The sequence below is a fragment of the Bactrocera dorsalis genome, chromosome 5 (assembly GCF_023373825.1).
Source record: "Bactrocera dorsalis isolate Fly_Bdor chromosome 5, ASM2337382v1, whole genome shotgun sequence".
NCBI lineage: Eukaryota > Metazoa > Arthropoda > Insecta > Diptera > Tephritidae > Bactrocera > Bactrocera dorsalis.
The window spans coordinates 74,064,231-74,076,853 of record NC_064307.1 but is presented as its reverse complement, the minus strand read 5'-3'; the positions used below and the strand labels follow the sequence as shown (position 1 = coordinate 74,076,853).

Genomic DNA, 12,623 nt, shown 5'->3' with positions numbered 1-12,623 from the left:
GACCATATAGGAATAAAACGAGTAAGTATTAGTCTGAGTGGTAGAAGAGATAATAGATTGAGTTTTCCATGTGACTTCTCAACGAAGTCGACCTTTTTTACACCGGTTTATGACAAGATTTGGTGTAATATGTCACAGCTTTCTGAAAAGAACCTAAAAATAGCGAACTCTGCAAGCAATTTCTGTTAAATTTACAAAACATATGTAAACCTAACCTCACAATTTTCACACTTGCGGCATCGATACTATTACAGCCAATCCGCGCTACATGGACCGGATTTCCAACTGCGAAACGCAACAAAAACGATCTATTACTGAAACACATGATTACTCTTGATGAAAAGTGTGTCACTTGCGATAATGTCAAGCGAAAACAATCGTGGACGATAAACTCTGAGCGGGCAGAAGCGATAGCCAAGCCTGAGTTGACGGTCGGAAGGTTTTTCTATGTATTTGGTGAATGATGGTGGTGGATAGGTAAGTAAGTAGAGGCTCCTAGCTTAAACGTGTCTTCTTTTTCTTCAAGTTATGGGCAAGTGGAATTAACCTGCCAGTGAGCTTGTGGACTACGCTGGATGCTATCCGTCGACAAGGCTAGCAATGCCGCCTGGCTGTCGGTGTATTGCTTTCTGTATCTTTCAGTAGTTATTCAATAGACCTTCAAGGCTTCCGCTTAAAAGTTTCTGACTGAGTTTGCTAGTGTTTTAAAGAGAGACGTCAAGATCAAGGGGTATACCACAGTCCAGTATGGACTCATCGGTATAGATACAGGTAGAATCCTTCTCCCCTACTAAACCTCTTTAAAATTCACATCTGGAGGGAATCCTCACCCGAAAGTTACTATTGAAATCTAAATAACTTTAGAAGAATGAGGTCTGATTTATCTATATTTAACTGATTCATGACGGCGCTATGTCCATAATCTTTACTCTTCCAATCTTCTAATTCCTTTATCTTATAGCACAACCTACTGCAACTTGTCGAGTAAAAACTCGTATGGGCAGTTGGTGCAGGGGTATATTGAGCGCATCAGTCGGACATGACTTAATAGCCCCGGTAACACATGCACAGGCTTCTCTCTGTATTAAATTTAGTTTCGTTTGGTTATTGTTCGGGATCCATGGGTGTAACCTTCGTTGAACTCTTTCCATAATCTCACTGGTTGTGAAAAAAACGTCCTCGATGCCATCAACACTATGTCGTCTGCATATGCTACTGTTTTCATTCCTTTTCCATCAAAGCTGGGAAAGGACATCCTCCTTGAGGAGTGGATCTGCTTAGCTTAGCTTAGTTTGTGTATCTGAACGTAAATCATTTCCATATTTCGTGTGCTCATCACTTGCTCTCATTGATCCCGCCTACATATGTATGTATATGCCGTTTGGTTGCCTAATCAGCCATTCAAGCATTCGATTATCTGGCTGCCAGTGCGGCTAGCTGCTACTAAAGCACTTATATTTAAATGCACATAAATTTGAGCAGAATTGCGGTAGCAACTAAATTTTATTGCCGCATCAAATGCAAAAGTTCAAAAGAACTTCAGCAAAGTGTCAGCGACTGTCGATTTTTGCGTGTTTATTTATTTTTGAGTTTTAGCAAAATTTTATTTATTTATTTTTGTTGTAAATTTGTTTGCTTTCGCTACACCAAGGCATGCAATTTGCGCACTCGCCAGAAGTTTGTGAAAAAAGTCGCTTTTTGCTTGCATTAGACCACCAGCAGCACACTCATACAAACACAAACATTTACATGCAGACACACCCGCTCGCAGCACTTCGCCTGCCTCATTAAAGGCTGTGGGTCTATGCAGTTGTGTTGAAGTGCTTCTTCAAGTGCTTATTTTATATCTAATTAGATGTGGCATTATTGGCTGTTCGCTCTCAATTCGCTGGCCGCTTATGCTTACACACACGCATACACACCCGCACACAGTTAGCAAATGTAGTTATCGTTTGTATGTTCGGTGCTTTATTGCGCTTGTTTGCCGAGCGTTTTGCTTGTAATGACGTCTATAATTTGTATGTTGACTTGTACTTATATATGTGCACGGTGGTCTTAGCCTGACATTTGGGCCACTTTTTACCTGGGGTTCAACAACTTTTCCTACGATTCGCCTTGTACCACAAAATAAACGAAAGTGCTGCGAAGCAACACGACCGAGAACAGTATTACATATAACCATACATATACACCTTGTAATATCCCTGGCAGTTGGGAAGTAATGAATCTACTTTTAATCAAATAAATTGACTAAACTGGAGTATTCAGCTAGTTGAGCGTACTTTTAAGGGCTCAAAACGAAAATGAAATTTTGAACCAAAAACTGAGGACTACAGCGCGTATTTACAAACGGACGGACATGGCTAAATCGACTAAACTCGTCCCAATGAATGTCTCCGACTTTTCCTTTTGGGTATTACAAATTTCGTGTTAAACTTAGTATACCCTATTCAATGCATATGTAATAGGAATATTTGACAATCGATAAGTAAGTGACCAAACCAGCACCTCCTCCTAAAGCTAGAGTGTAAGAGTAGTCCAAAGCTAGCAGAACCATCCAAACATTGGACAACATTTGTTCTGGAAAATACCTTCCAAAAGTATACCAAATATTTCATCAACTTCATCATAGCCTTTATTCAATTTTCCCAGAATGCACGGATCCCCTGTCTTCGCGCACTCAAGCGCTGTAACTCTGTTCCTCACGTGAGCTCAGCAAGCATCAGCAATCAGCACTTGTAGGGTAGCGAAAGCCTTTTGGGCCCGAATGAAACGTAAAATATCCATTTTACAGCTTAAGCGCTCAAGGCCCCCACATCGCCGCAATGACTGAACACTGTCCCATTGTCAGTGACGAGGTGAGACTGCAGATTTTGAAGGACACAACTTGTCAAAGTTGCAATGAAGAAAATGAGGTGAGAACAGCCCCTAACTAACTACCTTAGTATTTCAAATATTAACTTTCAAAACTCGGGGAAGTGAAAACCCCCCAAGTCAAGAATAATAAGCTGAGGACTTTGAATCGTTGGATATAAAGACTTGGAATACACGGGAAATACGGTTACATGACCTTAGCTAAAAGCTAAGCCAGGTGAAAGGGTATATTTAACTGTATTATGAAAAACTCACGTGATCAACATGATCACCACGGCTAAATTGATTTATTGAATTTCGTCGTACCGATTCGATCACCTTTAAGGGCTAACTTTGTCAGCAATTTTTGCGCTCGATTCGAGTGGCGCTACTTCAACAGTTATGCTCGTAACGGTTTCGCGTGTTTCTAAAGTGTGAAATCTCAATTTTTAAACTTTTCACTCGATTTCTTTTTATTTTTGCTCGACTGTGAACTCAACGGAATTACACAAGTGACTGAGTATTTCGACGAATGGCTGGGAATTCTTAAAAGACTTATGTACTGGCATGTACCGTTGTATTTTGGTACTGCTCCATTTTGGTTGGTCTATGCGCTGGCTGCATATTGCAAGACGTGCGGCATGTGGCGCGTGGCACGATGTTGATGGCCGGTCGGCATTTGTACTGCAACTCTTTCGGCGATTGCAATTGTTCTTATTGTTGCAGCAAGTGGGTGTATAGGTAGGTAGACGCAGTTTTTGTTGTTTTTCTCTTTCATTGCACTCCCAACGGCGCACAGCAGCCTTCCGCCACCGTTTTCGGCAATTCATCATAAAGTCGTCTGTCGTTAGCCATTAAGCGTCCGTCCGTTGGCGTCGTTTTTGGTTTCGGTTTCGCAGTGAATGCGCTCGAGTGCATTGATTTTATTCCCTTTTTGTGTGCGCTCTTCGGCTGTAAGTTTGAGCACAATTTCGGTACTCTCGCTATTTTCGGTGGCGGCGTCAAAGCGAGACAACTAGCTGGCGTGGCCGGCGCTCAGCTCGCATACGCAACATTTTCCTTTGTTTTGAGCGTGAAATTGTGCGGTTATTTTGAATTTCCATTTACCGTTTGCCGAGTGGAAATGTGTGTCTTTGGCTGAGTACTTGCAAATGAGCGAGTATTTTTAAGCGCTTTTCGGTCGTAGGCATTTATAATTATTTGTTTTTTATTTATTTGATTGCTAATGGACTTTTATAGTTTTTTATAATTTGAATTATTTATATACAACTTTTTTAGGTCACAGGCTAGAGATTTGTGTGAAAATATTCAAATTTCGACAGCAGTGTCGATTAATTCGGCAGCTTATGAGTAATTTTTTTCAAAATGTTAATAAAAATTATTATAACCTAAAAATATGCTGAAGTATTTCGATAAGTCAGAAGATGAAAGAAAGTATACTCTCCAAGTCATCAGTGGGACTAAACTAAACCAAAAAAAGCAAGATCAACTTCATGCAAAAGCCTGAAATTTCTCAAAATCTGAAATAAGCTTGAAGTATTTCCGGAAATATGAGAAGAATTCTCGAAAATTGCTTTCAAGAAGATCAGTAGAACTAAAATAGATCGAGGAAAGCATGACCAACATCATGCAAAGACGTGAAGCTTCATAAACTTCTTTGAAAGAAACCTTTTCTGAAGAAGAATGTAGCGATCTAATCTTTACTTTAATAGAATTCGATTTGAAAGCGCAATTAAATTCCAGAATTTGAGGAGAAAACCCCTACTTTTGGACGCTTACAACATTACATCATAGACGCCGATGGGTCGATAGAACCCCCACAACTGGGCTAGCCTTCTTGAGCACTAAGAGCTCACTGGATCTACTATCGATCTTGGTAGCGCATAAACTGAAGGAAACCCAGTGTTGGCCAAGTTCTTGCGAAAGCCAGCTATCTAGTAAAAAAAATACACGAAGGGAGAGAAGCACCTACCCGTTCCCATTCTACTGAGAGCGGGGCCAGGTCATCAGATTTACTGTTACAAAACATTCAATACTTTTTAAAGTTTTTAAAGAATTGTAACGATTGGTTCGATAAATTTTTTTAAATCGACTCAGTCCTATTACTTTCCGGACAAACACTGTCTATGTTTTTAGGTACGCCAAATCTTAGAAAAGACACGTGAAAAGATGATCCACACACACCACTTCTTCGTCGATTTCAAAGCTGTTTTTGTCGGAAAGGAACTGCCTTTATGCCGCGATGTCTGAATTTGGTATCACCGCAAAACTAATACGGCCATGTAAACTGCCGTTGAGCAATACCAAAAGCTTCGTCAGGATCGGGAAGTAGTTCTTCGAGCCGTTCGATACCTAACGAGGATTCAGACAAGGCGACTCTCTATCGTTCGACTTCTTCAACCTAGTGCTGGAGAAAATAATTCGAGGTTCGAGGTTACGATACTTTTTTCTAATAGTTTTCGCACTGGATCGTTGATAAAAGCGAAATATCTGAGACAGGGTTTTGAGCAAGGTTTCCAAAGGCTAGAGAGCAGTTTCCTGATACTTTTTTAAGGCATCGTTTAAGAAAAAGTGTTACCAAGTAACAAAGAAGCTACCGAAAACTCGCACTATAAATATCCTACCACTATGATGCATAAATGGCTACCAATAATAGTAAATAAATGCAAAATTTATTATTTAAAAGCTTTTTTTGTACAACCAACACGTCACATGACTGACCTAATTATGCATATTTCCCTCCTACCACAACAACACAATGTGCACAGCAATTCAACTGTATGCACGCCACATAAAAACTCAGATTTTGTTGCATTACTAGAGCAGTATCAAGCAATTCGCCAATAATAATTGCAACAACACAAAAGCCATTTGCCAAATTAACTCAAACGACCAGAATTTGTAATTTAAACTGTAACTGCACTTTGACCGCATCAACTCCGACTGAGTAACTGTCGAAATGGCTCAATCAAACACAACGCATGCGCAACAAATCGCCGCTCAATGACACTCCGCCAAAGCGGCAAAGGGCGAGTGACGGAAGTAGAGCGGGCTTGTTGGCTGGCCGGATTCAGTGGCGACCACAAAAGCCGTCAGATTGTTGCGCCAACGCTCACCTGTGCGGCGCCGCACACCTGGAGCTCAACACATGAGCGAGCGCGTGCTGCTGAATGAATGAGTGAGTTGCCGCACGACGAGTGACTGAGTGATGGATGGTGGAACAAATGGACATGAACGGTATGAATTGGTGTGAGGTCAAAATGGCGCTGGAAGACAAAGATGCGGAGCAGGTGGATACATGAAAAATGCGCTTGACAAGTGAGGCGGCGGTTGGTAGTGGCCGTCGCGCGAATGAGTGAGTGCATTTGTGGTGAAGAGTGCAATTGCACGTGTGCGTGTGAGTGAAATTGCTTGTGTGTGCGTAAAATTGTCGGTGTGTTAGTGTGAGTGTAGCTTTTTGAGTGCTCGTGTCGGTGTGTGGGTTCGTGTGGCACGTGTTGGAGTATGGGTGGGCTTTCGGTCACAATGCCAGTTGTAGGTGACAGCCGTTACCATTTGAATTATCGTGCGCCACATTGAACGATTAAATATTTATGAATGAAAAGTTGCGCTGCCACAACGATCGTCCTTGTTGCATGTACACACACACATATACATATATATATATATGTATGTATGTATGTATTTATATGTGTATGCTTATGCAATGCAACAAATAGGCTTTGCTGAGCCGTTGGCCAACATTATTTTGACTCTTTGACTGACAGCCACCACGGCGCGCCATAAGGCAACTCGGTTGGCTAGCTGGTCGGCTGGTTGTTCGTTGGGCTGAAATGGCTTAACGTTGTCCGCTTTGAAGGTTGCCCGCTGCTGTTGTTGCTAGTGTTGTTGTTTGTGGTGGCGCTTGCGTGCGGCAGGGCTAACTGCCTCACATATTATGCATATTTGTCACATATGCGATGCTGGCAAATTTGTTTGTGTATAAATATGTACAAATTTGTGTCTGTGTGTGTGTGTGTTTTGGACACATTTTCGGCCAGTTTAATGGTTTAACGTGCAGCGCTTGCATATATTTTCAATGCATTTACATTTATATCCTAAACAGGGTATATTAAGTTTGTCAGACGTGTGTCTGTCTGTCGACTGTCTGTATATACGCGAACTATTCCCTCAGTTTTTAAGATATCGACCTGAAATATTACACCCACTCTTTTCTCACCAAGAAGCTGCTCATTTGTCAGAACGATCGATATCGGACCACTATAGCATACAGCTGCTATACAAACCACAATCGGAATGAAGTGCTTGTATGGAAAACTTTTTCATTTGAAGGGATATTTTCTCCAAATTTTGCATGAATTATTTTCTAAGGCAACTGTGCAATCTCCGAAGAAATTCTTCAGATCGGAACACTATAGCTTATAGCTGCCATACAAATGGAATCGTCGGAACCAAGTTCATGTATGGAAATCTTTTTTATTTGAGGAGATATCATCAAGAAATTTGTCGTCTGTTATTCTACAAGGCAACATTTTAATCTCCGAAGAGCTTGTTCAGATTGGCACACTATAGCTTATAGCTGCCATACAAACTGACCGTTCAAAGTACTTGTAAAGATTCGTTTGTATTTGTGAAGGGTATAATAGCTGCGGTGCAAGCGAAGTTAACGTTCTTTCTTGTTGTTTTCTTTGTTTTTGTAACACATATATTACATTATACGCTGCTGTATAGATACCGTTATGTCTGTGCATATGAAATTGTAAATTTTTACTCTGCTCCACTTTTGTTTTTGAGCTCATCTTTATTGTGTCACCATTGTCAAGCTGCCTTCGCATATGTACGAGTAACTGTACCCACACGCATACATAAATGCACACATTATTGTTGCATACAGTTTTTTGTTGTTGTTTTTATAATTTCTGTTTGCCGTTATGCGAAAATGTTGTGTCAAATTCGATAAACATTTTACATTTCGATTTCGGCGCAGAGGTGAAACAATTTCAAGTGTTATGCAAATTTCAAACGAGCGAACATACGAAATGTGTCAGCGCAAATGGAAATGGACGCAGACAAGGGAAAACACTATGTATGCTGCATGTGTGCCTGCATTTTTGGTTGTCAGTGTGCAAATTTGTCAACAAAAAATATTGGACATATTCTAGATTTTGCTCACTCTCCCTCTCTCTCTCTGCCATATTAAAGAATTTTTTGGGGTCAGTGAAGTTGAAAAATTTCTGTTGACATTTTAAGTGAGAGCAGGTTTTTTTTTTGATAAATTTGTGAAAATTCTAACCTTTTGTAGGAAATTTATTATTGTTGCATTTTATTTCTGCTATTTTTAGGTTTTAGATATTTTAATTTGGGCTTAGGCACTTAATGGAAGGTAGTCGTTATATGTAGCCCACTACAAAAGACCCTAGTTTGCGTAGACTGTGGAAATTCTGCAAGTATATGGTACGCCAGCGATCCCATAAATAGTTAGCCTGGGAAAATTTTGGAAGGATTGCGAATTATTTCTCAACATAGCTGTTTTTGCGTTTAATATACTCGAATTTTCGATATTCCAATTTCTTGAACTGAAAAATATGCTGTCTGGTAGTCTTCAAAATAAGGTTCGGTTGAGAAGATAACCTTTTATTTATTCGACTCAAATTTCCTCCCGGCAAACGAACTTTTCAAATCTGGAAGTAATCCCAAGGCCAAAAATGTACCCATCTAAAAATATAAGATAACCTCCTTTTTCGACTCAAATAACCTCTTCAACCTAAAATTTGAATCCGACAATCTGAAATCTGGGCCAAAACTCTGCCCATCTGACAAATATATTGTCTTCAAAATAGAGTTCCGTGATGAAGAAAACCTCCTTATTTGACTAAAAGTTCCGCCCGGCAAGCGAATTTTTCAAATTTGGAAGAAGTCTCAAGGCCAAATTTGGAGAATTCGACCATTTGAATCGATCAAACTTTCTTTCTTGAGTTTCTCTAAGCTCGATCAGCAAATACTCATTGGATTTGGACTGCATAAAGAAAATTTTTTAAAGTTAAGATCTCATGCTGTCTTTCTCTCGTTGTTTTTGATATATTCTACAATCGTTTACCATTTTTAATTTCTTGTTTTTCAATATTATTTTTGTAAACATTTCCGTAAGTTATTTGCAATTGAACTTGATTGCCGTTTTATGAGTGACAATGAGCCAATGTAACCGCAAAACAAACGATAAAAATATTTAACAGCTAAATTATGTAACGAATGCTTTTGATTTGAACAAAGCATTGAACTGTGAAAAGTGTTAGAATATTTGATATTTCACAAATACATATTGTTGTTGGTAAATTTAAAATAAACACGTCGAATTTATGTGATATTATTAATTTATGGCTATTGTGTTCGTAATTATTATATTTATGACCACATTTATAGGTACACACATTAGGCAGCGGTTGACCTCACGCGAAGGCTGCGGAAATCAACAGAAGCCAATCGCTGCTCAGCTGAAAATATGATTATTCAGAAAATATTATTGACTGCCGGGTCATACCCTGTAGGAAAAATTTTGGGTAATGGTCATGCCCTGTAGGAAACATCTCTGTGGAAATGGTCACCAAATATTGGAGAAATTTTGCAGAACCAACTTAAATCTTTCTAACTTCTAAGAGTGGGGCTGGTTTAAGAAGGTAAAAAAAGATTATTACGCTAGCAACTTTTAGCCTTGACCGTTACAATGTTCATAGATTCATTTAAACATTTTTTGTCTCGTAACATTCAATTAACGTTCCCAGAAATTTTAAGGTTAGGTTATTCAAGTTTTAATGCTTGATTGACAAGAAAAATTTCTTGCAGGCCTAACTATTTGCCAGCTGTTGACGATTTGACATTGCTTATCATTGCAATTGCATCTACATTTTTCCAAGGGAAAGTCAAACATACATGCTATATACATTTTTATGTTTATTAATCAATGTATACACATACATACATACTCGGATATACAGACAAATAGAAGTATATGGTTATATGTGACATTTTATACTTTTTTTAAGTTTTTTTTAATATGCTACTTTAATACCTTTACCTATACACATATGTGAATATATATAAAAAGTACATAGGAATCACAATATTACGAGTACATATGTATGTATGTAAGTGGCTCATAAGCCAATTGCCTTGTGTTCTCCCATTTATTTCATTGCCATCGCGTCACTGCTACTCAATATTGTTGTTGTTGTACTTGCGAACAGTCGAAATCAGCATGCAACCATCTTTTTAATGGCCTACAATAACAAATTTATTGCGCGGGTCCCATGCATACATACAAACAAAGCTGCATAAGTGTGTCTGTCTGGTAATGTACGAAATCTATGATAGTCACCCGAAAACGCCAATGGCGACACATTGAAACAACGGTAACGACAGTAGCACGTCAGCACGCCGCGTTGTGCACCGAGAGTCTCTAATGGTCATGCAACAATAACAATGCTAGTAAAGCGCATTTACAGCGGTTGCTATTGAGCCAGCTAATTTAATGATATCACTTTATTGGTTGATGAGATTCCCCATGAACTCTAACGGTTATTATAATGTATAAGCATAGTGGCGGACATTTAGGTTTAAGTTTGGATTTCCGGGGTCTGCTGAGACTGAATGCTTTAAGAAAGATCTGACACTAAATGATAAAAAAAACTCAGAGGCAAAAACACACAGTGTTGCTGAAACCACTAACAGACAAGGCACAAGTTAAATTTCACAAAAAAAGTGAATATAAATTATTGTTAACACTCATACACCCCTTTTATGATTTCCATATTTATCCCCTAACTGATCTTATCACCTATAGCATAATTAACAAAATACCACAACATACCGGCATCCTAAGTTGTCCAAGTGAGAGCTCTCAACCTAACCTATAATTAAGAAAAAATGTTCCGATACCCTTAAAGGAATTTCGAAAACCCCATAAAGTACAAATAAGAACAACCAGGGGACGAGTTTAGTCGATTTAACCATGTCCATCTATATGCCTGTATATGTATGTATGTATATGTACGTCTGTCCGTATATAAGCCAACAAATCCCTCACTTTTTGAGATATCGATCTGAAAATTTGCATACCTCTTTTTCACTGCAAGAAGATGCTCATTTATCGGAATCGACAATTTCGGACAACTATATCATATAGCTGCAATACAAACTGATCAATCAAAATCAAGTCCTTATATGGAAAACTTTTTCATTTAACGAGATATCTTCAAGAAATCTGAAATCTCCGAACATATCGTTTAGATAGCACCACTATAACATATATGTATGTATGTACATACATATGTAGCTGCATACAAACTGACCGATCTGCCATTCACTCTGACGGACCAAAATCAAGCTAAAGATCTTGATAAAATAAATTTTTCCTCCTTAAGTAACCTCAATTAGAATTTCAATAAAAAATTAAAAAAAAAATTAAAGAAAAAATTAAAAAAAAAATTATTAAAAAAAAAAATTAAAAAAAAAATTTAAAAAAAAAATTTAAAAAAAAAAAAATTAAAAAAAAAAAAATTTAAAAAAAAAATTTAAAAAAAAACTAAAAAAAAAAATTAAAAAAAATTAAAAAAAAAAATTTAAAAAAAATAAAAAAAAAAATTATTAAAGAATTAAAAAAAAAAATTATTAAAAAAGTTAATTAAAAATTAAAACCCAAAAAAGTTACAAAAACTAAAAAGGTAGTTAATTAAACAATAGAAAATAATAAACCCATTTAGTGGTACGGAATTTGGTGGTCACACAAAAAAGGTAAACAACCTATTCAATGCTATCAGAATATCATCAGTTCTAAATTGATATTTAATGTAGTGGGATTTTTTAAAACTAGACGAATATTTTTTTACTCGTTTTGGCACTCATCGAAATTTGTATAAAAGTAAAAAGCATGGCAATTAAAAATTCAGTTGTGAAATTTGACGGTTGTGGCAAAGTTAAACGAAAAAACCGAATTATTAAAAAAACAAAACGCAAATATTACAAAGCAATACAAAAATCATCATATAATATTCATAATATTAAAAAATATAAACTTACATAATGTATAACGCACGCCTCGCTTCCTCGCTCAATTCGCGCATCCTACTGCTGTTGATCCTCGGTTTATCGCACGCTTGTCATACAAACGCACAATACGGTTTCTATCCGGGCGGTTATGGTGGTTACGGTGGCGGCTATGGCGGTGGTTACAGTGGTCTTGGCTATGGAAGTGGCTATGGCTTTGGCGGCGGCAACGCTTATGGTGGCTACCCCGGCTACGGCGGCAATCAGCAATATCCCGCCTACTATGGTGGCGGTTATGGCAATACGTATCCGTGTTATAGTAGCTACTATTGTCTCGGTGGCTATCCTAGTTTTGGAGGTTACCCATCTTACGGCAATGGCATGAGTAAGTCTAAGCGCAGTGGTTGACAAATTTAGAATAGCAATTTAAGAGTCATAGCACACTTCAACCAAATAAAATTTTGTAGTGTTCTGGACGTGTCTCTTTATTTGATTTTTTACAGATACCGCATTCGCCAGTAGTAGCGGTGGTGGCATGGCCAGCGCATCGGCTAGCAGTGGTGTCGGCTACTTTGGTTAATAAGCGGAGTGGCTGCAAACGCGCATAACGCTAGCTTCGTTGCAGAAGTACAAAATACACACAATTGTTTATATTGTAATTTATAAGTTAAGCTAATTTAGTTTGTAAAAAAGTTGTTATATTATGCATTAAACCATGTTGTTTTTCATTT

The 12,623-nt window shown here is 38.1% G+C and overlaps 2 protein-coding genes across 8 annotated transcripts in view; one reads left to right on the top strand and one right to left on the bottom strand.

Annotated features, from left to right (window-relative positions):
- The window catches only part of LOC105227368 (poly(rC)-binding protein 3), a 232,957-nt gene that overhangs the window by 219,929 nt on the left and 405 nt on the right, over positions 1–12,623 (bottom strand). For 4 of the 7 annotated variants that reach the window (XM_029550669.2, XM_019990687.3, XM_029550676.2 and 1 more), the window contains exon 1: positions 11,926–12,063. The exons of 2 other annotated variants lie outside the window; for them this stretch is intronic. The gene's annotated coding sequence lies outside the window, so the exon portion shown is untranslated. Of the gene's footprint in view, positions 1–11,925; positions 12,064–12,623 lie in introns of those variants that run through there. One more of the 7 variants, XM_049459164.1, reaches the window with a different exon arrangement.
- Positions 11,927–12,534, top strand: LOC105227370 (keratin-associated protein 19-2). The gene is made up of 2 exons (XM_011206685.4): positions 11,927–12,277; positions 12,396–12,534. Exons 1-2 carry the CDS (start codon positions 11,929–11,931, stop codon positions 12,470–12,472), a joined length of 426 nt encoding a protein of 141 aa, XP_011204987.2. The 5' UTR covers positions 11,927–11,928; the 3' UTR covers positions 12,473–12,534.

Bases quoted from the DNA above. Each gene is read 5' to 3' on its own strand.
- LOC105227370 (XM_011206685.4), top strand. From the start codon at position 11,929: ATGTATAACGCACGCCTCGCTTCCTCGCTCAATTCGCGCATCCTACTG. The intron at 12,278-12,395 runs GTAAGTCTAAGC...GATTTTTTACAG, and splicing joins ATCTTACGGCAATGGCATGA to ATACCGCATTCGCCAGTAGT.